At 41.8% G+C, this 27560-nt stretch overlaps 1 protein-coding gene across 2 annotated transcripts in view; it reads left to right on the top strand.

Annotated features, from left to right (window-relative positions):
- The window catches only part of ASPG (asparaginase), a 133933-nt gene extending 106686 nt beyond the window's left edge, over nt 1-27247 (top strand). Inside the window, exons 13-16 of one of the 2 annotated variants that reach the window (XM_020971229.2) lie at nt 7700-7786; nt 18649-18748; nt 23895-23956; nt 26938-27247. In XM_020971229.2, coding sequence (XP_020826888.1) covers nt 7700-7786; nt 18649-18748; nt 23895-23956; nt 26938-26953 — 265 coding nt within the window. In that variant the 3' untranslated portion in view covers nt 26954-27247. The remainder of the gene's footprint in view (nt 1-7699; nt 7787-18648; nt 18749-23894; nt 23957-26937) is intronic. The other variant, XM_020971230.2, reaches the window with a different exon arrangement.
- Nucleotides 27248-27560: the final 313 nt, after the last annotated feature.

Below are 27560 nucleotides of genomic sequence, written 5' to 3'. Positions count from 1 at the left end.
TTCTGATTTAATTTCAGTTGTTTGGGGGTATTGAATGACTCCACATTCAGGTCAAAACAGCAAGATCTCACATACTTGCATTGATCTTTTACTGACCACTTGCTCTGATTATAGAAATTTGCTATAAAAGGATAAAGCGGGGACTAGATTTAGGGCTCAGATGGTGAATCATTGATTATCGATGGATTATGAGCCATCAGACAACTCAAAATAAAATCCCATGAGCTTTTACCTCCAACAGCAAGTTTCACTAATCACAGCTTAGGAAGAACTTTCCCAGGATTTATTTCTCAAATTTAAATTTGTCCTGGTGTAAAAAGCCAAACATTAGAGATTATTTCTATATGCTTGCAAATTCTCAGCAAGATAAAACCCAAACAAACTTTTTGGCAAGTTTACACATTAAAACAATAGCCAGGCTGTTTTAGTTGTAACCAAATTATGAAAAGTTGTTTGATGTAACGGATAGAAAAAGTTCACCAGTTTGAAACTTGAAACATTACTTTTACCATTACCAATCAGGTGGGTTCAATTTTGTTAAATGCATTTCCAAATTACTTTATCCAGAGAATCAACGTGTCATCATTAACAGTTAAAACTACAAGTTTGTTTTTTTCTTTTTCTTTCCTTTTCTTTTTTTTTTTTGAAGAACTAGATGTATTTTTTTGTTCAAAAACATTTATTAGATGTTTTGTTAGTGTGTTAAACACTGTATTACGTGCTAGAGATATAAGGAGAAAAAGTCAAGGACCTTACATTCTACTCAGCATAACTCAGTCCACATATGAAATATTGTGCTGAGTTCTTTTTTTAAAATTTTATTAATTTATTTTGATTTATCAACAATCACTTCCATATGCTTTTGAGTTGAAAATTTTTCTCCCCTTCCTCCCCCCACCCTCCCCCAGACGGCACACAATCTGATATAAGCTTTACATGTATATACCCATTAAACATATTTTCACATTAGTGAAGTTGTAAGTAAAAATTAAAACCAATAGGAGGAACCATCAGAAAGAGGAAACAAAACTCAACAGAAGGTAAAAATAAGTGATAGCAATTCGACTTCCATAGTTCTTTCTTTGGATGTGGACAGCATTTTCCATCCCGAGGCCTCTGGAGATGTCTTAGATCCTCGTAATGCTGAGAAGGGTTCAGTTTAACAATATTAGTCATCACATAATGTGGCTGTTATTGTGTACAAAGTCCTCTTGGTTCTGCTCACTTCACTCAGCATCAGACCATATAAGTCTTTCCAGGTTTTTCTGAAGTCAGCCTGTTCATCATTTCTTATAGCACAATAGTATTCCATTACATTCATATACCACAACTTGCTCAGCCATTCCCCAATTGATGGGCATCCTCTCAATTTCCAATTCTTTGCCACCACAAAAAGAGCTGCTATGAATATTTTTGTACATGTGGGTCCTTTTCCCATTTGTTTGATCTCTTTGGGATATAGCCCTAGAAGTGCTGTTGCTGGATCAAAGGGGATGCACATTTTTGTAGCCCTTTGGGCATAGTTCCAAATTGTTCTCCAAAATGGTTGGATCATTTCACAACTCCACCAACAATGTATTAGCATTCCAATTTTCCCACATCCTCTCCAACATTTATCCTTTTCCTGTTTTGTCATGTTGGCCAATCTGATAGGTGTGATGTGGTACTTCAGTTGTTTTGATTTGCATTTCTCTAATCAATAACGATTTAGAGCACTTTTTCATATGACTATAGATGGCTTTAATTTCTTCATCTGAGAACTGTCTGTTCATATCCTTTGACCATTCATCAATTGGGGAATGTCTTGTGTTCTTATAAATTTGTCTTAATTCTCTCTATATTTTAGAAATGAGGCCTTTATCAGAGAGACTGGTTGTAAAAATTCTTTCCCAATTTTCTACCTTCTTTTCTAATCTTAGTTGCATTGGCTTTGTACAAAAACTTTTCAATTTAATGTAATCAAACTTATCCATTTTGCTTTTCATAATGTTCTCTCTCTCCTGTTTGGTCACGAATTCTTCTGTTCTCCATTGATCTGATAGGTAAACTATTCCTTGTTCTCCCAGTTTACTTATGGTATCAGCCTTTATGTCTAAGTCATGGACCCATTTTGACTTTATTTTGGTATATGGTGTGAGATTTGGGTCTATGCTAAAACTACAAGTTTGAAAGAGTGTGCTTACCCAAGTTTGGAGGCTAACTTCTTTATCTTGAGCAGGATGTGCTGAAACTGGGTGATTGGTTACGCCAGGGCCCAAGGCATTTCCAGTGGGGCCCATGCTGAAGAGGGTGAATTCAGACCTGGGGGTAGGGGGTGAAACTCTCTTCTTCTATGAGAGGGATTAACAAATACCCTCTTGACTCAAGAAAAGGGAGTGACCAGGGTTGTTACGAAGGTGTTTCAAAACTCCTTAATGATCACCAGAATATGCTAAGATGTTTTTAGGTGTTCTAACTTTTCCCTGTAACATCCACAAAGGAGGAGTTAGGGATGTAGAGGGAAGGTAGAGTAAGTAAGCCTCAGGGAACCAAAAAGCACTTGCAATTTTCCCAATTCCCTAATGCTGAGAGAATTGACAAAATTGGGCATACCCTTCTGGATAGGGTGCCTCTCCTTATCCTCTATGCTGTGGACCTAGAGCCTGAGAGCATCAGGCTGAGTGTAAAACAGCCTTGTAACTGTCTGCCTGAAAAGCACCTCCAAGCCTTCCTAGGTTCTTGGAAAGTGACCCCTACTGCAAGGCAAGAAAGAAGGAGGGGGGAGGCTTACATATCTTCCAGTCTTGGCTGGAGAAGAACTTGGGGTAGGCAGCTTCCCCGTACGGGCCACCAAAATGTTAAGTTTTAGAGGTTAGGGGTGCAGGGATCCCAAAATCACAACAGGCAGGTCCTGTACCAAAGCATTCCACCCAAGCCTGTCTTTGGCTGAAAGATAAGGTTTATTAGAACATCTGTTATATTGCCCAGACTCTTAAGGAATCTAAGTAAGCATTTGTATGGCTAATGCAAGCGGGCCAGATCTTAAGAATCTGAGCCACATATATTATATTTAACAAGCACTTATTAATCACCTACTATGTACCAGGAACTGTGGTAAGTACTGAAGATACAAAGAAAGGGGGGAAAAATTCCTGCCCTCAAGGAGCTGACATTTGACCTTTCCCTCCCTTGAGAAATATGTTGTAATCCCGTTTGGTGTTTGTTAGCATGTCATTTCTGTCATTCTTACAACTTGTGGGTTCTATTCCCACTTACCATTTCAGTGTTAGAATTAAACTATAATATGTGTAGGAGGCATGACGCAGTAATTTTTTCTTGTCAGGATACTGTGGATTCTATTTTTATGTTGTTGTTTATTCTAATTAATTATGAAAAGTTTTCTCAAGTAATTTCCTGAAACTGAGTGCTTAGACTATTTCATTTTTCTAAGCTTCCTGAAATGTCAATAATGCGGAGGTTGCCATGATTTTTTTTTTGACCTATCCTCTGGTCTATCACTTGAATATGCATGTTTTCTGGGACTTTTCAATAATTCAGTCATTTTCTGAACATGTCCTTTGAGTTGCTCTGTGTTGTTGTCAAGTTTGTTTTCTGACATCATCTATTCCTATTGGCTCTTATCCATTCTCATCATCCTGTCCACTCTGAGTAGCAGTCCTATCTCCATCTTTCTCTTCCCCCCAAGATAACTCTTTATTGTCTTAAGTATTTATGACAGCCTTATCTCATTGGGAGCTTTAGTGCTTCTAACAGGTCCTCCAGGATGACACCACACTTTTGTGTTCATCTCTCTGTTTACCTGTCCTTGCTTCCATTTTCCAGACATGTGTTTTAAATATACAGTTGGTCGATTTCCTGATTGTCAGTTTTACGTCAAATGTTAAATTCTTGTGCTTAGAAATTACAAAAGTTTTAACATAGAAAAGAGAAGTTTTAAAAATAAAAATGATATGACACAAATATCCCATATTTATGCTAAAACAAAGGGATCAAAATTTGCCTTATATTTTGGCTAAAGACCAGTGTATAATATCATTCAGATGCTATGTTTTCTCAGTTAGCTATAGGCTTTAAATTACTTTCTAAACACATTTACTAGTTTGCCAGATTATTTATTCATCCACCTAATTTTTTATTTATCCATTCATTCATTCATTTATTTGGGGAGTGGGGAGAGGGCTGGGTCTTTCTATCTCATGCTGGCTGGAAGTACAGTAGCTATTCATATTCTCAATCCAACTACTCATCAGCATGGGAGTTTCGATCAGTTGTTCTTCCAACATGGGCCAGTTCACATCTTCTTAGGTAGCTTAGTGGCCTTCTTGCTCCTGCAGACTCAGCATATTGGTGCCAGGCTTAGTTCAGACACTTGATAGGTTTATCCCACTGTGGTCCAGAACTCCCTGAGCTCAAGAGATCCTCTGCCTAAGACTCCCTGGTAGAAGAAACTACCAGCTACCACACTCAGCAACCCATTTACTTCTATAAATATTCATCCATTTAATTTACATTGTCAGTGTTGTTGGCATATAGTTGGGCAAAATAGCTCCTAATAATTGCTTTTATTTCATTTTCATTGGTTATGAATTCATCTTTTTCATTTTTGATATAGGTAATTTGGTTTTCTTCTTTTTAAATTCAAATTTAGCCAATGATTTATCTACTTTTTTGTTTTTGTTTTCCTTAAAAAGAACAGTTACTGGTTTTATTGTTAAATGGTTTTTTAAAACTTTCAGTTTTATTAGTCTCACTTTAATTTTCAAGATTTTTATTTTGGTGTTTAATTAGGGGTTTTTAATTGGATGTTTTTTAGAACCCATTTGCTTATGCAATTTATTTTAAGCAATGTGGTTGCAGTGCTTTGTTTTCTTCTTGTGAACAGGAAGAAATCAGTTAGCAGGATCTTCATTTATGTTTATTGATTTATAAGTTTAAAAGTTATAAAAAAAATCTAGCCCTGTGCATCTACATCAGTTACTTTAGAGAGTTTACTGTATTCTTCCTTATTGGAATTGCTTCTGTAATTGGAGAACTAGTAAGAATATTATTCTTGAAAGCCAGCCATCCCTTTAAAGGATGTGTTTCCCTGCATCATTTTAGGCCATACAAATTTGCCTTTGTGCCTTTTTGTGTCTTTTGAAATATGTTATCAAAAACACCAGAGTACCTAGTTTTCCTTCTTTTCTATCACAAATTCCAAGGAGTGGACACTTTCCTTCCAAGTTTCTGACATTCTTACTTTAGCAACTAGTTGTCCCTTATTGATTAGAACTGAATTCATAGTGGCAATTCTCCTTGTTGCTTCCTCCATCATTTGAAGACTGAAATCATACTTAAGGCAAGGCAAGAATTCGTTAGCTGCTCTATTTTTCCAGAGAGAGAGAGAGAGAGAGAGAGAGAGAGAGAGAGAGAGAGAGAGCGAGCACTATAGCAAAGGCTGGATGATTGAAACCTCTCATCACTTCTATATCATGTCTTCATGCCAGACTTGTGGTCTACTTCCTAAACCTTTCATCTCTTTCCTCCTTCTGCCTAGGTGGTCTCTGGTATACTTGCACAGCAATGAACAGATTAGTAAATAAGTGTAATAACCCAAGATTATTAGCAATGAAGCTATTCCTTAGGAAGATGCTAGGCCCTCTGAAGGGACAAGAAGAGTCCAACTAGTGATCATAGTGGTACAGATTTAGAACTGGAAGGAACTCCAGAGGTCATCTGGTCTAAACTCTTGGGTTTACAGATTAGGAAACTAAGACCAGAGAGATGAAATGATTTGCACAAGGCCACATAGCTAGTAAGTAGTACAGCTGGGATTTGAATACAGGACCTTCTTATTCCAAATCCAAGGTTCCTTCCACTGAATAAATCACGATTGCCATATTTTAGAAAGGACATTATCAAACTGGAACTGTCACTTTGGAAGCAATGTGACTTTGGTTAACCCAAAAAGCTGCATTGCCATGCTTTCAGCATAGGCTTTTAGGAACCACAACCAGGGTACTCTCACCAGTTGGGCTCCTAAAAGTTCTGAGGTAGGAGACAGTCCCTTGCCCTCATCAGCTCCTACTTAGTCCTGCACAGGGCCACTGATCAGCTAAAGAGTGTCCTGAGGAGTGTGAACAGTATTGTGAAGAAACTGGAGATCATGATGTATGAGGATTGGCTGAAGGAACCAGGGATGATGAAAACCTAGGTAAGAGAGAATTTAGAGTGAATATGATATGACTGTCTTCAGGTATTTGGTGGGGTAGTGGTTGTGGTGGTGTGTGTACTTGTTTTTTTTTTTAACATTCATTTTAAAAATTAAAAGTAAAAATTTGGAGTTCCAAATTCTCCCCCTTTTCTAGTCCTCCCCTACCTACTGAGAAGGCAAGCGATATGATATCAATTATACATATGAAGTGTATGATTTAATATTTCCATATTAGCCATGTTTTCTCTTTGGACGTGGATAGCATTTTTCATGTGAGTCCTTTGGAATTGTCATGGATCATCATCTTGATCAGAGTGGCTAAATCTTTCACAGTTGGTTATTGTTAGCATATTGTAGTTACAATATACAATGGTCTCCTGGTTTCGTTTCACTTTGCATCATTTTATATAAGTCCAGGTTTTTCTGAACCCATCCCCCTCATCATTTCTTATAGCATAATAGCGTTCCATCACATCAGCCAGTGCCCCAACTGATGGGCATCTCCTCTATTTCCAGTTCTTTACCACCACAAAAAGAGATGCTATAAATATTTTTGTGCATATAGGTCCTTTTTCTTAAATTTCTTTGGGATACAGACCTAGTAGTGGTGTAGCTGGGTCAAAGGGCATGCACGGTTTTATAGCTCTTTGGGCATAGTTCCAAATTGTTCTCCAGAATTGTTGGGCCATTTCATGACTTCACAAACAGCACGTTAGTGTACCTGTTTTGCCAAGTCTCCTCCAGCATCTGTCATTTTCCTTTTCTGTTATGTTATCTAATCTGATAGGTGTGAGGTGATATCTTTGTCTTCAAGTAATTGAAATGTTACAACAAGGTAGAAAGATTAGATTTGTTTTGCTTGGCCCCAAAAGACAGGCCTAGAAACAATTAGGAGAAGTTGCCAAGAAGTCAGACTCAGAAGGAAAAAAAATATATTCACAGAATTTCAGCATTGGAGGGAACCTCAGAGGCTATGTAGTCTAAGTTGTACAAAGACTAGAATTGGTCCCTAATGGAAAGGGCTACTAGGGGAAAAAAGTTCACTATCACTGGTTGTCTTAAAGGGCTGGGTGGATGACCCTTTATCAGGGACACTGGAGAGGGATTCCTACTCAGGAATGGGTTGGGTAAGATCCCTTCCAGGGGTTCTGGGATTCCATCATTCCATGATGCCTTGCTAGAAATAGCCTTGAGGCAGAGGTAGTTTTTCCCCTCTTAGGAAACAACCCTTGGGAAATCTGTTTCAAAAATCCTAGGATCAGAGATATAGAGCTGGAAGGAAGGTCTTCCAATCCATGCCTCCCACCCCACCCCAAGCCATTTTACCAATGAGGAAATGAAAGACCAGAGAAATTAGGTGACTTGTCCAAGGTCACAAAAATACTAAATGTCAGAGCTGATCAGTTTTTCTGATCCCCAATCCAGCATTCTTTGTATGACACCATGCTAAACAGTCTAGGGAGAGGGAACAAAGCAATTATTGTTTCGTTCTGTCTTTTGTCACAGGCACAAAGATGTCATCCGGCTCCTCAGGGATGCAGGTGCTCATCTGTCTCCTCAGGAGCTTCAGGGTGCAGGGACTGAGCTCTGCAGGTAAGAGACACTGGCCAGATTCACTGGGCTGTCCTCACTCCCAGCCCGCATCAGTGATGCCAAAACTTAGCCAAGACAACAATTTTGGTTCCTAGAGGGAACATAGGGTGGGTTTGTTCTAGATCGGGGTGGGGAACCTATGGCCTTAAGGCCACATGTGGCCTTCTAGGTCTTTAAGTGCGGCCTTTTGACGGAATCTAAATTTTACAGAACAAATTGGTGGCTTTCTAAATCCTTAAGTGTGGCCTTTTGATTTAATCCAAATTTTATATAACAAGTCAGTGGCCTTCTGTGACCTTAAGTGGCCTTAAGGCTGCAGGTTCTAGATGGTCAGATTCCCTCAGGAGAATTTAAGGGGCAGAAGATGAGGTCTCTTGGGAAAAAGAGAAGCCTTTTCTTAGGGATATGACAACCTGTTCCATTGTCCTTCAGAGGTTCATAGAAATGAAGTCCTTATGAACCCTTCATCTTCTTGGGCTTGGATACTAGACATGGTTCATTGGATGCAGACAGAGAGTATAGAGCCCTGGCCTGGGAGTCCTGAGACCTAGGTTCCAGACCTTGCTCTGACACTTCTTGTGTCAATACTGAGAAAGTCTCTGTTCTTCTCTGAATTTGAACTTCTCTCTCTGTAAAATGGGGTTGTACTAGAATCAGCAGTGGGGAGTCTGTGGCCTTGAGGCCACATCTAAACTTCACAAAATAAATCCCCTTAATAATAGCATTTGTTCTGTAAAACTTAGACTTGGTCAAAAAGCTGCACCCAAGAACCTAGAAGGCCACATGTGGCCTCGAGGCTGCAGATTCCCCACCTCTGGAGGTAGATTCTAATGTCCCTTCTGGCTCTGAAAGTCTGTATTTTGTGATGTAAGAATGTCTCCAGCTCTAAAATTCTGTAAATTATGATTCTGAGGCTCCTTTTGACACTGATATTCATGTTCTAAAACCCTCTCCAACCTTGATGTTTTACATTTTATAGTTCTGAAACTCCTTCCAGCTAGGACATCCTATTTTATGTTCTGTTTTAAGGCCTTTTTCCAACTCCAAAGTTCTCTGCTTCTGTGTTAGAATTTAGGAATACCTTTGTGGTTGAGGAGATCTCAGCCTTAGTGGGCTTTGAATCCTAATGGCCCAGGAAGAGCAAAACAGAGCTTGTGTGTGAGCCTGTTATCCGTCACCCCACAGTTAACCCTAGTTAATGCTGTGGACAGAGCGTAACCTCCCATAGTGGAAAGAGGGTTATGTTAGACTTTGTTCAAGGGATAGAGGTTCAAATCTTGACTATAACACTTATTAGTTATATGGCTTTGGATAGATATCCAAAATAAAAAAATCATAGGATCATATGTGTAGAGCTAGAAGGTACTTTATTTATTTATTTTTAATTTTATTAGTTTATTTTGATTTATCAACAATCACTTTGAGTTGAAAACTTTTCTCCTCCTTCCTCCCCACCACCCTCCCCAAGACGGTGCACAATCTCGTATAGGCTATACATTTACATTCCTATTAAACATATTTTCACATTAGTGAAGTTGTAAGTAAAAATTAAAACCAATAGGAGGAACCATTAGAAAGATGAAACAAAACTCAACAGAAGGTAAAAATAAGTGATAGCGATTCGACTTCCATAGTTCTTTCTTTGGATGTGGACAGCATTTTCCATCCCAAGGCCTCTGGAGATGTCTTAGATCCTTGTAATGCTGAGAAGGATTCAGTTTATCATTATGAGTCATCCCACAAAGTGGCTGTTATTGGGTACAAAGTTCTCTTGGTTCTGCTCATTTCACTCAGCATCACACCATACAAGTCTTTCCTGGTTTTTCTGAAGTCAGCCTGTTCATCATTTCTTATAGCACAATAGTATTCCATTACATTCACATACCACAACTTGCTCAGCCATTCCCCAATTGATGGGCATCCTCTCAATTAGAAGGTACTTTAAAAGTCATCTAATCCAACCCCCTCACTTGAAGCTAGGTAGTACAGTGGATATAGTGCTGGGCCTAGAGTCAGAAAAATCTGAGTTCAAATCCAGCCTCAGATACTTGTTAGTGTGACCAGAGCAAGTCATTAACGTATATGTATATTTATATATCTATATCTATATTTATATCTATATATACTCTATATATCTCAGTTTCCTCAACTGTGATATAGGGATAATGTTAGTACCTACCTCCCAGTGTCATTATCAGGATTAAATGAGGTGATAATTATAAAGTGCTTAGCACAGTCTCTGGCACATAATAGGTCCTTAATAAATCCTTCCTTCCTTCATTTTCCAGATAAGGAAACTATGGCCTCTAAAGTAAAGTAATAGGTAGCAAAGACAGCACTGGAACTCAGGTCCTCTGACCTAACATCCAAGAGTCTTTCTATTGGACCAGAAAAGGTGATAGCACTGGGACTAGATGAGGGATGGAGAACCTGTGGCCTCAAGGCTACATGTGGCCCTCTAGATCCTGAAGTTTGGATTCAGTCAAAGGGCTGCACCTGAGGACCTAGAGGGCCCCCGTGGCCTTCAGGCCGCGTGTGCCCCACCCCTGGACTAGACCTTGCCTCTCATCCAGGGCCCTCCTCACTATTCCTTTTCAAATTTGTAGGGTCATAGAAGTTCAAAGAGAGCAGGATGATTTGTTGGGATGTCATACAACAAGGTAGAGTCAAGAATCAAAAAGAACTCTTCTTGTCTGGAAGCTTGCACAATCATTGGCTCTCAAACCTATGGGAACTTTAGATCTCATCTCCTTAAACCCCTTCATTTACAGATGAGGGAGCTAAAAGCCAGATATTGGAAGGGAGATGCCCAAAGTAACAAAGGTAGGAAGTAGCAAAGCTGTGTGAATTACCCCAGGTACTCAGACTCAATCCAATACTTTTCCCAGTGGATAGAAAGGTCCCTGTCTCTTTCCCAACCTGTAGGAAAATAAACTTCCCCTCCTTTTGTTGCCCCCGCTTTCAGAGGTTTTTTTTTTTTCAGGTAGAGAAGGCAGCAACTTCAGAGAGAAAATGGTGGGTGGGAGGATGGTTTCCCGGAATAGACCTGCCCAGCACCTTCCCCTTCTGACTTTAATGCAACCTCACCCACCTGTTGTCTCACCCTCCCGCCCAGGGCACTCCCAGAATGACATTCTTCACTGAGGAGAAGATGGCCCTGGACCTAGGCTTAGATAGTCCCTGCAAAACCTGTCTAACTGGGAAGAGAATTAGGGTGAGGGAAAGATGAGACACAGGAGGGCAAGATAAAGGAGAGAGTGAGGAGACATGTATGAGCAAGATGAAACAGATGAGAAAGGAGAGAGGAAAAGAAAGTGGGGTTGGAGGAGAAAGATGAGAGAGAAGAGAGGGGAAAAATAAGGAAGAAGATGAGAGGAGAGAGAATAGGAGAGGAAAATTAAAAGAGGGGAGAAAGATGACTGAGGGACAGAATAGAATGAATGGGAGTGAAGAGAGAAATGACAGTGGGATAAAGAAATGAAAAGAAGGGAGAGAAAGAGTTCAGACAGCAGAGTCTCCGAGGGGCTTGGGCACAAAGGAAACCCTGCAAGGGAGTGAGAGATGTGTAGGAGCTATCTGGGGATTGGTCCATTTCCTGTGGGGCCCAAAGAAGCAGAGTTAGCTCTAGGAAAAGTTGTGAAGCCTGAGATGAAGCTGCTCTTAGATGATTCCCCTTTTCCACTGTGCCATTCCCATAGAGCAGGCTTTTAATATTCATCCCTTCTGTGTTGCATCTCTAGAGGACAATCCATCAGGATTGAAAGGGGTCTTATAAATTAATCCTTGCTAAATATGTTTAGGGCAGCCCCTCTCTTCTGCCTTTTCTTGGCATCTGCATTAATGTGGACAAGCCTTCTAAACCCTTTGGGACCCATTTCTCCCAGAACCTGCCCCTCACATCCCACTCTCCAGCTGCTGCGCCATCAAGGACCTTCCCTCCCATCAGGGAGATGATTGGCAGGTGGTGTTGGACTCCATTTTCCAGCCTCCTCAAGGGACTGAAGACCTGGGATAATGGGCAGCTGAGTCAATTGGTCAATTCGTGAAGGTTGACTGGCTGCCTCCTTGCTCCTTCCTTCACCTGAAGAAGCTTAATTGGCTTCGAGAGTCATAATATCTCAGGGGTGGAAGGAATGTCAGAGGGTTATAGATTTAGATCTGGAAAGAACCTCAAAGGGTTAAAAGAAGCAGGAACCTTTCTCTCCAAAAAGTGATCTGTTCCCTGCTTGAAGACATCTAGTGGCTGGAAACTCATCCTCTCTCAAGGTAGACTAGGCCTGCACAGCCTGCAGCCTGCCAAAGGATTTTGGGTGGCAAGCAGCTCCCAGGCCACAGGTTATGCGGGCCTGAGGTAGATTATTCCACTTGGGAACAGCTCTGATTAGTAGGAAGTCTTTTTGCATAGAGACCCAAAATCTGCCTTGACAAGTTCAATCCATTACCCCTCCTTCTACTCTGTGGAAGAGGCGTACAGAGTATTCAGGGAGGACCAGCACCTCTGGTGTGAGGGCTTGCCTGGGCCTTTTCAGAACCTCCCATCCACCTTTGGTGTCCACCTGTCACCCAATTCTCACCAGTGGCTCCAAGAAGCTATAGTATGCACAGAAGTCACACCCTGGTAAAATCTGTCTCAACAGATGGGTTAAACCAGGTTGAGGGTACCTGACAGGTCTCAGATCTGTGAGTGAGTTAGGGGATGCCTACCCCAAGCATGTGAAGACTTCCCCTGGTGGAATGGGTGGATGAGAACAATTTGTTCAATGGCCTTGAAGGAGACTGAAGCAGGTGCTGTGGAGCTTAGAGCTTGATCGGCCATCAAAGATCCAAAGGTTCATTCACTGCATCTCTAGCCATTGCCAGTCATCTTGACTTTATGACTTTCTGCAACTCTGCTTCACTTAAATCCAACTCATGTGCAAGTCAGGACATCGCCCTCATGATGTCATTTGTCCTTTTTGAGAATGAAGGCTGAACAACAACCCTGTGGGATCAAGGAGAATAAATCTCAACCTTACAAGTACTTGAAGATAGCCATCATCTCCTCTCCTGAGTCTTCTGTTATTCAGGCTAAAACATCCCTGTCCTTCTATCACTCTCCTTGTGTGACACGGTCTCTAGTCCTCTTCTCATTCTGCTTGTCGTCACTCTAGCTTGTCAGCGTGGTCCCTAAAAATATGGTACCCAGAACTGAACACATTATTTCAGCTGTGGTCTGACCAAGGCAAAAGGGAGCAAAACTTTCCATTTCCTATGTTACAGACGTGGTTACTGAGAACCAAGTGGGGAAAGAGACTTGCTCAGGGTCACACAGTAAATGAGTAGCCGTGTCAAGACCTGCATCTCCTCACAGCAGGTCAAGGCTCTTCTGTTATACTACACTCAACCTTTAGAGGAATAATAATGATCACAATTGCTAGCATTTATAGAGCACTTTAAGGTTTGCAGGGCATTTTACAAATATTATCTCATTTCATCCATATAGGGGCCTTGGCAGGTAGGTGCTATTATTATTCCCATTTTATAGATGAGGAAACTGAGACAGACAAGGGTTATGGCTTGCCCAGGGTCACACAGCTGTTAAATGTCTAAGGTGGGGTTTGAACTCACAACTTCCTAACTCCAGGTCCAGCCCGCTTTTCACTTTCCCACCTAGCTTTCTTCACTGATCTCCCTTGTTTTCTTGAAAGACTGAAAGAAGGAAAAAAGAGGGAGAAGACCTTTCGGTATTCAAATTCTATAGGTACTCAAGTGTCATCCTCTTCCCAGCCCTGGAGTTTCTGGCTAAGACAATGGCAACTATTGAAATGGCCCCTAGGACGGATGGCCTCATGGCTGCTATTCCTCCTCCTCCTCCACTTCCTTCTCAGGCTTAGAATGGCAGAGAAGGAGTTGACATCTAGGGAATGCATGTGGGTGTTGGGAGTGGGGGGGTGGTCTCTGAGTGGATAGCTAATTTCATAGGATTGTAGAGATAAGATTGACTCATGAGAGACTATGTAGCCTTGCAGACAGAGCCAGCTTTAAAGGCAGGTGGACCTGTTTTCAGGTCCTTCCTCTGACACATAGTGGCTTTGACCCTGGGAAAGTCACTTGCAGTGAATAAAGCATCTCTTTAAGACTAAATTGCACAATCACTGGTGGTCTGCATCGGTAGAGTGAGAGTTCCCTAACTAATAAAATCACAGGTCTGCACATCCCTCCCTCTACCAAAAGAAAGATGGGATTTGGGTCTGGAAAGGTCTTTGGAGATTGTCTAGTATGATACTTTAATTTTATCAATGGGGAAATTGAGATCCAGAGAGGTTAGGTACCCAAGGTTATACAAGGAGCAAGTAACCAAGCTGGGATTTGAAGACAGGTCCTTCTGGATTCAAATTCAGTATTCTTTCTATTATGCCATGGTAGCTTCATTTTAAAGTCTCTGTTGCATAAAAATTAACTGAGAAATCTTAGACTCAGACAGCAAAGTCCTAACTTGATTAATAGATCTTAGAGCTATGCGAAATCACTTTGTCCAGTCTTCTGCCTTCAAGTAGGTATCATTTTTTCCCATTTGATAAAGAGATCAAAGTCCAGAGAGGGGGTTTTGAGAGCATGGCATAGTGAAAAGAACTGTGAACTTGAAATGAGCCATACTATGGGTTTGAGTGTTATCAATAACTTTGTCTTGCTGGGTAACCTTGAGCAAATCCCTTCCCCTCACAAAGCTTCAATTTCTTGCTCTATAAAATGGAGGTTGGACTTCATAGCCTCTGAGGTCATTTCCAGATCTAAGCTTCTCTTGGTCTATGAAGTGACTTGTCCACCATGATTACGTGGCTGATGCCGGAGACTCAGATTTCCCGATTCCTGGTGCAGGGTTCTTACTCAATGGCACATCCAGTTCGGGAAGTTTTATTGAAACAAGAGCCACCTCAAAGTGAGCCCAAGCTCCAGGCAACAATGGCATCTTTTAGAGAGGAAGTGATCCCTCTGGAAGGAGGTGGCCAAGTTGCCCTTGTGCTAGTCCATAGTGTGGGCCTCATTCACCTCCTTTGTAAAATGGGGGAAAAATAGGGATAGCATCCTTTGTAAAAGGAAGGACAGACAATTTTGGATGAGAGAAGCCAGGCCCCTTTCTCTTCCCCATCAAAAGTGCCTGGTGCTGAGCTGTGATTAACCCTTTGAAGAGTTTATTACTAACTTATGATTAATACCCAGGGAAAAGAGATACTGAGTTAGACATCTCTGATCATAATCAAGGCTCCTTCCCACCACAGGTTAATTAGGAGAGGCTTTGAGAATTCTAGGCCATCTCTAGGGCAGATTCTGGAGAAAATGGAACCAATATTTATTGGGTAGGAAGACAGAATCCTAAGAAGAAAAAAAGCTTTGTGTCTCATCTCCTTAGATGTGCTTTAAGATCTTTCCCTGTGCCAAATAATACTAAGTCCTGGGTCCAATGATCCAAGCTCTGTGACCTTGGGAAAGTGGCTTCTTTCTCTTCTCTTTCCCCATTTATGAAACGAAGGGGTTGGAAGAGATGGTCTTTCAGTCCCTTCCAACTCAGATGTTTTACCTTCTATGATTTTAAAAGAATGTTATTGATGCTTTTTGTTTTTACGTAAAGCATCTTGCAGGCAAACCTTTCCCCAGGGACAGTGTGTATTCTCTTATTCTGAAATCTCTTCCAGTTCTGACAGAGATGATCTCTGTGATTCTCTGTGATCCTAACATTGCTCCCAGGGTTGACATTCTGTGATTACAGAGGGGCAGTTCTGGGTGAGGTCAGAGACCATTCACCCACAGGTCGGGGAGGGAATGGTGGGGGCAGGGGGTCAAAGTGGAAAATGGAAATAGGTTGAAGGAATCATCATACCACACTAGCTTCAGTTTAAGGTTTCTGTTGCACAACTGGAGGTGGGGGAGGAAGATCTCCAGGATGTTTTAGAATGTCGTTGGGCTGTCCCCATGGCTTACGGACCTTGTCAGAGTCTAGACCCTGGGTTGGAGGAGCAGGTGAAAGGGGGCTGGGGTGCAGAGATGGTATAAGGGCATATTGCTCTTGAGGACAGCATGGTACAAGGGAAAGAGCTCTCAGTTTGGAATCAAAGGACCTGCGTCCAAATTCTCTTTCTGCTACTTGCTGCTTATCTGGATTTGGGCAAGTCATTTGAACTCTGGGCCTCAGTTTGCTCATCTATAAAATGAGGGTTTTTTCCTCCTGAATGTTCTCTAAATGGTCTGTCTACCTGTCTAAATGTCTATGATCCTGTGAATTATTTCTCGAGATAGCTAGCTAGACCAGGTCACATTCACTAAACACTGGCATGCCAATGGTGGTGCCTTTAGGAGGTGGCTAAGCCCAGTATTACGGAATTCAGTGTCCAGAGGCTGTGGCATCTCTGATGAGCCCTTCCTCCTGACAAAGGGTTCACAATAGGGCATCTCCTGCCCCTCCCCCAGGTGTACAAGCTACTTATTTGTGGGAAGGGGGTGTATGGAAGTGAGGAGTATTCCTTCTTTTTATTGGAGATAGTTGAAGAATAAAACAAAATCCTTAGAATAGAAGCAGCTGAGTTTGAATCCTGATTCTGATAGCTTTGTGACATTGATTGGGCCTCTCAACCTTTTGAAGCCTCAGTTTCCTCATCTGTAAAATAGGGGTGATAATGGACTATTTTCCTCACAGCGTTGTTTGAATCTAAAAATTCTCTATAGATGTTATTATTACCACCACCGCCATCATCATCATTGTCATAATCCACCTGGAAGGATTGCCTTGAGCAGCACCAACCCAAAGTGCTAGAGAAATGTGTTCTATGAGACCCCAGTGCTATGTTACCTCCTTTTCCCTGGGCTGGCAGACCAGGCAAGAGCTCAATATATTCATGGGGGGTGGGGTGAGAAGCTTAGCTCCCTTCCAAGTCTCCTGCCTTCCCTAGATTCTGAGAGCTCTGGTCTATGCTCTTTCCTCTCCCATACTTCCAACTTGCCCTGAAGTCAGGATTAAGGAAGGTCCCACGGCCAGGAAAAGGGCTGACTTCTTTGGAAGTGGGTGGGGGTGGGTTTCCCTGGCCTCTTAGCCATGGAAATGGGGGTATTATTCATCCTGGGAAATAACCCTACCCTATTAGCTGAGCATTGCAAGGGGTGGAGGGGAGGGGAGATGAAAGAGATGTTTCTGATTAGTACCTGGCACATTTGCTAATACTGGAGGTCCTCCCTCCCCGGGAGGGAAGCTGGCACCCAGAAGATAAGAACGAAGTTTGGGAGCTCCAGAATTTCAAGAAAACAGATCTGGGATGGTTCTTTTCTGTGGCACTGGCTGTGACTCAGCCTCCCAAAAGGAACAGGATTAGTTTCCCCCCCCCATCCCTACTGCCCACCTTCCCCAGCCTGGGCAATGTTTGGAGACAGGATTGGACATGGAAGAGCTCTGCATCCATCATTGATAGAGCTGGAAGGGCCTTTGGAAGCATCTTGGTTTTCTTTGGCAAACAGTTGTCCATCTCTGTCTCTAGTAAGGCAATGCTCAAGGCTGCTTCCTCCCCACTATTACCACAAACGTGAAGGCTGGACAATTCAACTGTGGGGGCAGGAAGGCAGCGATTATAGTCAATAATCTTAATGAGGACACCAGCCTGTCTCTCTCTGTCTCCCTCTGAGACTGCCTGTGGGGAGCTCAGGCTTTTGGGCCTGTATGTTCTCAACTGCCCCTCTATATTGTGCTCACAAGGAGGAAGGGTGGGAGAGGGAGAGAAAGGGAAGGAAGTCAAGTGGAACCTCAGTGTCCCTGAGTTGTCAGCACTGGGGTGTCTGGTTACCTGGATGGCTTTCTCTGTTTGTGTTCTCCTGTGTTGTGTGTCCCTGGAGAATGGTGGGTTTTTTCTTTTCCTTTTTTTTTTTTTTTTTGTAGTGGGATGTAGTCCTGGGATGCTGGAGGTCTTAAGGTACAGCATAAACAGAAAGATTAAACAATGAAGAATTAATTGTCATCTGTGGCTAAGTACATGAAAGTGCTTTTCCCTCCCTATGATCTTGGGTGTGTCCATGCCAGAACTCACAGACCCTTTGCATCAGAGGTTGAAGGACTCTGACGCTCTCTTGTCCTCAGCACATTACCTATGACCTTCTCTATCACCTACCCTCCTGAGAGGCCACAGGAATGGAGCCTTCTCCAATTTGACCCAGGTTGGGAGCAGGGAGAGGAGGGGTGGGATGAAAGAAGTCAGTATTTTATTCAGGAAGCAGGGAAGAACCTGAGGGATACAGAATGATGCTTCCAGCCTTTCTTTCTCCCTTTTCTTCTCCCTGCTGGTGGGCATTTTGATGGGTAAGGCTGCTTCCTTGTTTCTGATGGGTAAGAAGGCCTGGCTGGATGAAGCAATGCCGTGGCGCTATTCTTAGCTCTGGGATGCTCATTCTCAACCTCCCAGGTGATATGGTCAAACAGCTGTATTCCCTCATCCTCTTTCCCTCCCTCCTCCTTCTCTCCTACTTTGAACTATATGTTGGCTAAAACACATTCTGCTCTTAAAGTGCCAGAGGGAGAAAAAAACTATGTTGTGAAATATGAAACTGGAGACGCTCTCCCTCTCCTGTGTCTCTCTCCAGTTAGTCATGGTCACACCCACTGGGTGAAACTAGACTGTGTTCTGCCCTATTAATTTTCACAGCTAATTCCCTCCCCCTCCCAACCCCCACCCCCAGGCTGCTGCTTGCTCAGCTGTTTGCCGCTGTCATAATCACCTCCTTCTTTCACCTGCCCTGGGCTCTTGGCCTGCATCCCTCTGGTTGACACAAGATGCTATCCGTGGCTTCCTGTGGCCACCACCCTTAGGGACCCAGGGCTGGGTTTGCTGATGGCTTCTGTCCAACAGGTTGGCTGCAAGTGGTGACAGGGATGGGCTGATAGCGTGGCAACAAGCAGGTGTGGACCTATTCCAGACGGGATATGACGGGCAAACCCCACTGCAAGTTGTAAGTCTGACTTCCCCGGTGGTCCTGGAGACCTTGAACACATTTTACGGGAGATTTTAGGGGCAAGGGGATGCAAGTGGAAAAATAGCCCCAAATCCTTGATTTGACCACTGTCCTCATAAGCACTTCATGAGTCCTTATAAGCTCTACGTAGAATCAGCTCAGAATCTCAGGTTACCACTTCCTGATTAAGTTATGATGCTTTACTGTCATGGAGGGAGAGGAGGATATTTGTCAATTCAACCAACATATATTAAGTGCCTACTTTATACAGGGGCAATATGGCATTGAGGGTCAAGTGCTGAAGCTGGAGTCAAAAAGAATTGGGTTCAAATTCTGTTTCTGCTACGAGCTGTGTGACATTTATTAACGCTCTTGAGAATCACTGGCCAAGTTAGATAGGTTTCATGGATATTTTTCTTACATGGATTAAATCATAGAGCCTTGATATGTTGATTCATAAAAAGCACATGCAAAATCTAGATCAGATGACATTGTCCCTAGGGAAAAAAGGTTGTATCAAACATCTCTGATAAGAGTCTGATGTGTGTGTATTGTATGTATGTTTATATGTATATGTGTGCATGTACATTTACACATATATATGTACATCTACACACACACACACATACATACATATATCCAAAGATTGTGGGCAATCAACAAATAAATAAAACCAAAAGCCATTCTCCAATATATTAGTGGACAAAGCATATGGTAAAGAGTTCTCAAGAGAAGAATTGCAAACTATTAATAACCCATGAAAGAATGCTTAAATCACTAATAATAAGAGAAATATGAATCAGAACTACCCTATTTCACCTTATACCCAGAAAACTGACAAAAATGACAAAAGGTAGGAGGAGTCGATGTTGGAGGGGTTGTGGAAAGATGGGTGCACTAATGCCTTATTGGTAAATCTGTGAGTTGGTACAACCATTCTGGAAAGCTATTTGGAATGACGCAAAGTGGTTAAAAATGTCCCTACCCTTTTGCCCAGATATCCCACAAAGTACTTATACCCCAAGTTGATCAGTGATAAGAAGAAACACCAAAATATTTATTGCAGCACTTTTTTTGATAGCAAGTTGGAAATAAAACAGATGCCAATTGATTAGGGAATGACTAACTATGGTACATGGATATAATGCAATATTAAGTGCTATAAAGAGAATCAATACAAATAAATACAAAGGATTTAGGCAGGGAGGGCACTAGAAGTTGGAGGGATAAGAAAAGGCTTCATGTAGAAGGTATTGCCTGAGCCATGTCTTGAAGGCAGAGAGACATTCTATGAGACTAACATAATAGTAACAATACAGTTGAAGCTGAATGATGCAAAATTATAATGACCCTAAAGATGAGATGTGAAAAGACAACTTTCCTCATTTTTTGCAGAGATAGAGGATCACGGATATGGAATATTGCATATAATGTCAGATTTTTGTGATACTGGTTAGTTTTGCTGACATTCTTTTCTTTTTTTATAACTAATTAATTTATTTTTAGCTTTAAACATTCATTTCCATAAGATTTTGAGTTTTAAAATTTCTCCCTTTCCTCTCCAAGATAGTGTGCAATCTGATATAGGCTCTACTTGTACATTTATATTAAGCATATTTTCACATTAGTCATGATGTAAAGAAGAATTAGAACTAATGGGAGGAACCATGAGAATGAAGAAACAAAAGAAAACAATGAAAGAAATGGAAAGCAAATAGTATGCTTCCAGCTGCATTCAGACTCCATAGTTCTTTCTCTGGATGTGGATAGTATTTTCTATCGTGCGTCTTTGGAGCTGTCTTAGATCCTTTCATTGCTGAGAAGAGCCCACTCTATCAAATCAGTCGTCGCACAACGTGGCTATTACTGTGTACAACGTTCTCCTGATTCTGCTCACTTCACTCAGCATCAGTCCATACAAGTCTTTCCAGGTTTTTCTGAAGTCTGCCTGCTCATCATTTCTTATAGAACAATGGTACTCCATTACATGCATATATCACAACTTGTTCAGCCATTCCCCAGTTGATGGGCATCCTCAATTTCCAATTCTTGGCCACCACAAAAAGAGCTGCTATAAATATTTTTGTACATGTGGGTCCTTTTCCCATTTTTATGCTCTCTTTGGGATACAGCCCTAAAAGTGCTATTGCTGGGTCAAAAGGTATGCAGTTGTATAGCCCTTTGGGCACAGTTCCAAATTGCTCTCCAGAATGGTTGGATCATTTCACAACTCCACCAACAATGCATCAGTGTTCCAATTTTCCCACATCTTCTCCAACATTTATCATTTTCCTGTTTTGCCATGTTAGCCAATCTAATACGTGTGATGTAGTACCTTAAAGTCGTTTTGATTTGCATTTCTCTAATCAGTGGTGATTTAGAGCATTTTTTCATATGACTGTAGTTAGCTATAGTTCATATATATGAACTGTATATATGAACTGCCTGTTCATATCCTGTGAGCATTTATCAATGGAAAATGACTTATATTCTTATAAATTTGACTCATTTCTCTAGGTATTTTAGAAATGAGGCCTTTATCAGAGACACTGTCTGCAAAAATTGTTCCCCAGCTTTCTGCTTCCCTTCTAATCTTGGTTGCATTGGCTTTGTTTGTGCAAAAACTTTTCACTTTAATGTAATCAAAGTCAGCCATTTTGCATTTTATAATGTTCTCTATCTCTTCTTTGGTCATAAATTCTTCCATTCTCCATAGATCTGATAGGTAAATTATGCCTTGCTCTCCTACTTTGCTTATAGTATCAGTCTTTATATCTAAATCATATACCCATTTTGACTTTATCTTGGTATAGGATATAAGATATTGGTCTATACCTAGTTTCTGCCACACTATTTTCCAGTTTTCCCAGAAAATTTTGTTAATAGTGAGTTCTCATCCCAGAAGCTGGAGTCTTTGAATTTATCAAATAGTAGATTTCTATAGTCATTGACTGTTGTGTCTTGCATACCTAACCTATTCCACTGGTCACTGATTTCTTAGCCAGTAGCAAGTAGTTTTGATGATTGCTGCTTTATAATACGATTTAGGATCTGATACAGCTAGGCCACCTTCCCTTGCATTTCTTTTCATTAGCTCCCTTAATATTCTGGACCTTTTGTTCTTCTAGATGAATTTTGTTATTGTTTTTTCTAGCTCTGTAAAATAATTTTTTGGTCATTTGATTGGTATGGCCCTAAATTAATTTAGGTAGAATTGTGATTTTTATTATATTAGCTCAGCATACCCACAAGCAACTGATTTTTCCTGTTATTTAGATCTGACTTTTTTTTTTTTTTCTTTTTTAATCTTTATTATAAGGTTTGGGATACAGTAGGAAATGTAGATGATGTAAAAACAAAAGACATGTCCTGAGAACTGAAGTCATTTGCTCAAGGTCACACAGCACATGAGCTTCAGAGCTGAGCCTGGAAAGTAGGTTTTCTGATTCTGTGTGTAGCTTTCCTCATGCAACATAGACTTTGTGTTCAAGAAGTTTAGAGCCTAGTGGGGAAACTGAGACTCTTGGAAGCCAGGTCTAAGGATGATGAAGGGCTAGCTTCCAAGCCGCCAGGATAGCTAGTGACCCCACAGATTCATTCCTGAGTATTTCCACTTGTCCTATGTCTCTAACCTGAAGAGACTTCCCCACTCCTCTCTAAATCTGTCCCAAATTTCAAGACTGACATCCTCCTATTTGTTGTTGTTTAGTTGTGTCTGACTCTATGACCCAACGGACCATACATGGCAGTACTGTCTGTGGGATTTTCTTGGCAAAGGTACTGGAGTGGTCTGCCATTTCCTTCTCCAGTGGATTAAGGCAAACAAAAGTTAAGTGACTTGCCCAGGGTCTCACAGCTAGTCAGTGTCTGAGGCTGGAGTTGAACTCAGATCTTCCTGACTCCCAGCCCAGAGCTCTATCCACTAATTGCCTCTTGATGTTCTCCCATTAGCCTTCCCAAATCACATTTGTTTCTCCCTTTTCTGACCTCCTAAGTCATAGGACCATGAGATTGTAAAAAGGGTAAGCCAGAAGCAAACTTTAGCGTTCCAATTGTCCAAAAGCCTCGTTTTTCAGAGGTGACACTGAGGAGACCCAAAGTGGGTAAGTGTCTTGCCCAAAGTCACACGAGTAATGAGCAGGGCTGAGACTTCAACCCAGGTTTCCAGGGTTCTGGTATTACTTTCCACTTTACTATATACATGACATCACTTGGTTCTTTCTTGTTACACCTTCTACCTTAAATGATTTCATAGGTGAATTCTGGCTCTCTCAATAAGCTGCACATGGCAAAGTCAGTGTTTTCTTCTTATTCCTTCTCTTGGCCCTCCTTTTCCTAGCAGAATGAAGCTCAAGGCCTGGGACAAGGCTCAGTGCTGGGCTTGGAAACACTCGTGAATACCTAGAATGGTCTCCATCCTCACCGCTGCCTTAGGATCTCTAGATTCCTTTAAAGCTCAGCTTAATACAACCTGCTATATATGCACATATATATTCTTATACATCTATGGGTGTCCCAAAGTCTTCATGCAGTTTTAAACTATTAAAGCTTAAAATATATAGGGCGTATATTTACCTATACATCTATCTCTTTCCCAAAAGAATGTGAGCTCTTAATAGCAGGGATTGTTTCATTTTTGTCTTTGTATCTCAGCACCTGGCAATAGTGCCTTGCATATAGTAAGTGCTTAATAAATTCTTGTTAATTGATTGATGGACTGACCACTGTGTAACGAACAGTACCCTCGACAGTAGTGGTGGTGATGGTGGGGAGTCCAGGCATAGATAGAACAAGCAAACATCTGATTACCCATAAGGCACCGTATATTAGATAGAATACCAGAGGCTTCGATCCAAATTCTATCTGTTAAAATCTGTGTGACCTTGGGCGAGTCACTCAACTCTCTGGGCTTCTTTTTCCTCACCTGCAAAAAGAGTGTTGTTTGAGATGGTCTCTGAGGTCCCTTCCAGCTCTAAATTGATAATTCATATGCCCACGTAAGACTCGGTACAAATTATTTCTTCCCACTGGACCTCGGTTTCCTTGCTGACAGGAAGGGATGGGGGGGGGTGTTCCGTTCTTTTTTTGTGCATTGTTTGCCACACATAGCTGCAGCAGTAACTATGCAAGACTTCTTTTCCAGGCGGAAGCTGCTGGGAATCACGAGTTGGTGAGTCTCCTGAGAGCGCAGGGGATGGAGGCCAGGTAAGGGGCACTTGTAAAGGTATTCAGGCAATGTTGGGAGAGAGAAGGGGCTCAGGAGCGTTGGGGAAGGAGTAAGACATCTCCCGAGATTGTGAGTCCTCTGCCCTGGCCTGGCCTGCAGACAAGTGTTCTAGGTGGTACAGCATCCCAGAGAACAGGGACCGAGAGCGGCTCATCTGAAGAGAGTTTACTGAGACGTGATGTACGTGAATAAAAGACCACAGGTTTTTAAAAAGGACTTGGGATGATAGATTTAGAACCAGAAGAGACCTTAGAGACGGTTTATTAATTTTACAGATGAGGAAACTGAGGTTCAGGGTAATTAATAGGGAATGGCAGAGGCAGGAGGTTCACACCCCCCTACTCCACTGGGGTGAAGCACTTTACTCACAAATAGCACCAAGAAGTAGACAATTGTCTTTATTACAATTCAGTGGATGCTTAGGGCAAAGAATCACAGCTTTGATTACCTCTTGTCTCCCCCTCAGAAAAGAGAGATCAGGAAGGAAGGCAGGGATTCATATACAATGGACAGGTTGCTGGATTTGGAGTTACAAGATCTGGGTTCAGATTCTTGCTCTGGTATCCACTACTTATGTGACCTTGAGCAAATCAGTTCACCTCTCTGGACCACAGTTTCCTCATCGGTTAAAAAATAATGGATTTGGACTAGATAGCCTGAGAGTCCCTTCCCACTCTAACTCTAAGAAAATATTCCAAAGTACTGACCTACAGTGCTTAGTACATAGTAGGTACTGAAATGCGTGTTGACTGACTGACTGACCTAAATGCCTACTTTCCTATTTATACAAAATATTTATGAGAATAAGCTGGGCATGTATCATATCAAGGGCATCTTTGGTGAAGGTATGGGAAGGGAACACAGGGAGGCTTTCACAAATGAGGTTCCACAGCAGGCCACATCTTTACAGTCCTACTGTGCTTATGGTCAGCATTCGATGCTGTGGAGGAAGATGCCCATTTAAAGACTCTTCCGACAAGGTTCCTATTTTATGGAAATAAGAATCAAGGTTCAGAAGGCTGTGATTTGCACCTGGCTGAAGAGCTAGTAAATATATTTGAAACTTGGGTCCTCCCTCCACACCCAGGACTCTTTCTTTCCACTACAAGTCAAGAGCTATGAATACTTTTCTCTTGTTTGGTCCTCATAAAAATGGATCTCCAATTGGGTAAAAATTTACTGAACCCCTGATGTGGATGATTCTCTGAGGAAGAGATTGAGAGGAAGAGTCACAAGTAGATAAGACTAGAAAGAAAGGAAATAAGCATTAATTAAGCACCTCTGTATACATAAAGTATCTCCTTTGATCCTCACAACAACCTGTGAGGTAGATGCTGCTATTAGCCCCAGTTTACAGTTGAGTAAACTGAGGTGAAGAGGATTGTCCAGGTTCATGCAGCTGGTGAGGGTCTAAGGCTGGATTTGAACTTGGGGTGCCTGGCTCTCTATCTACTGTACCACCCAGCTGCCTCACAGTCTCGGGGGAGTAGGGGAGGGTTGAGTGAGACATTCACATATAGAGAAATAACTATAACCAAAGAACCGGAATGTTTGAAGAGCCATAAAAGGATAAAATTAGAGTATGTTAGAAAGAACAAGGAGAGATGATTAAGAGAGAAAATGCATCTTTACAGAAGAGGGACTTTGGGCGGCTAACATCATATGTACTGTTGATGTAGGTTAATTTTTTTGTTCTCTTTTAAAATTTTTGTTACAAGGGGATGACTGAGGGGAGGCGATGGGAAAGGGGGAGGATATATCTGGAAATGAAGGTGACCAGGAACAGGACTTGTGATTTTATAGGTATAGGGAACTTCTGGATGAGGAAATCCTTCTACCAATGCAGATTGTTGTCTTCTCTATGATTTATGATTTAATGAGAGTTGCCTAGAATGCTGAGAGATTAAGTGACTTGCCCAAGTGCCCACCACCAGCATATGTCAGGAGCAGGGCTTGAACCCAGGACTCCCTACTTATGAAGCTGACTCTATCCACTCTGTATGTGTGTGCATGTGTTGTGTGTGTGCAGAGATAGAAAGAGACAGAGGAAGGAAGAGAGAAGGGGTGGGGAGGAAGGGGGACAGAAAGAGAGAGAGAGAACAGAGGAATGTAACCTCTGGAGGTGGGGATCAGGGAAGGTTTCATGGTGAGAACAACATCTACGGAGTACTCAGGAGAGATGGGAAATTTAGATAAAGTTCCTTGCTCTCATAGAGTCTAGAAGGAAATTTGACACACGCATAACTTTAATTCTTGAAATAATGGTACAACACAATTAATTTCCTCCAAGTCATTAAGAGGGAAGCAGTTAATTACCAACATTTTATGATCATTAAGGACAGCCTTTTCCAATGCCCTCCCTCTTCTCTCCTTCCACCAGAGATCTGTTTGGGGAGCCTGTGTCAGATTTCAATTAGTCAGTTAATTAACCAATGAGCATTTTGGAGCCTCCTGATACAGCCCTGTGCCCTGACCAACCAGTCTTAGTTTGTTTCTTCTAAGCAGTAGGGCTGAGAAAGAGCTCATCGATTGATGAATGCTTGTTGCTTGAGCCAGACTTTGCCTTCTGGGAACTCCCAATCTTGTGAGATAGAGGAGGAGCTCACCCAGGGCTTGCCTCCATGAAGCTCTTGGTCTGGGGAGGCAAAACCACATACTAAAGAACTTTGAACAGTAACATCAGGTGGTGGGTAATTGTCCAGGTGACAAATGATGTGGACCAGATACTGAGTGCTCTGGGAGGTCAGCTGAAAGAGAACTGGATGGAAGTTGGAAACCTCTCAGGGTCCATAAGACTACAAGAAAGGGTCGATCTGTGTTGGTAGCAGTTGCTGAATCTGGAGCTCCACATACACATAAAAGCACAGGTCTGATAAAAAAGCAAGAGGAGGAGGAGGTAGGGAAGGCTTCCTGGAGGAGGTAGGATTTAACCTCAGACCTTTTTGTGTGTCCTTTTTAGGTCTGACATATTGTGATGCTTCTGACACTCGGAGAGGGAGAGCATTTGAGAAACTGTTGCCTGAGACCCTTCACTGCTGGTGTTGAGCTTGCCTTCCCTCCTCCTGCTATTAGTGGCTGGGGGAGGGAAGGAGTCAGAATGAGGGATGGGGGAAGGGAGAAACTCCCTGCTTCCCACTTTCTCCTTTCCTTCCTCTACCACTGCCTCCAAGTGCCCAGGACACCCAAATCCTTTGTGGTTTTAAGCTCCATCATCTGTTAGTTATTTCATGCATCACCTTTCTATGTCTCCTCACTCAACTTCTGTGACCCTTGACAGGTTATTGATACTTCCAAAATGAGATTAGGGTGCTACAACCTACTTTATATATCTTATGTATCTTCGATTCCAGTTGACATTTATTTTTGGGTGTTTTTTTCTCCATCAGAGGCAGTAATGTCCGTGTGAGGACAAAAACTCATACCAGTTCGGAATTGACTTTTTTTTTAAAGCTGATTTGAAAGGAAAAAAGATTCAATATTGATTTTGTTTGTTATAATACCTGTCTAAATTTGTCCCCTGTGTTTAATTTAAGACTATTTTGGCATGTCCAAAGATTTTCTATATATATAATACACACACAC

This window comes from Phascolarctos cinereus, unplaced genomic scaffold, assembly GCF_003287225.1.
Source record: "Phascolarctos cinereus isolate Bilbo 61053 unplaced genomic scaffold, phaCin_HiC Scaffold_2;HRSCAF=192, whole genome shotgun sequence".
NCBI classification, from domain to species: domain Eukaryota; kingdom Metazoa; phylum Chordata; class Mammalia; order Diprotodontia; family Phascolarctidae; genus Phascolarctos; species Phascolarctos cinereus.
This window is presented reverse-complemented; position numbering and strand designations above follow the sequence as displayed.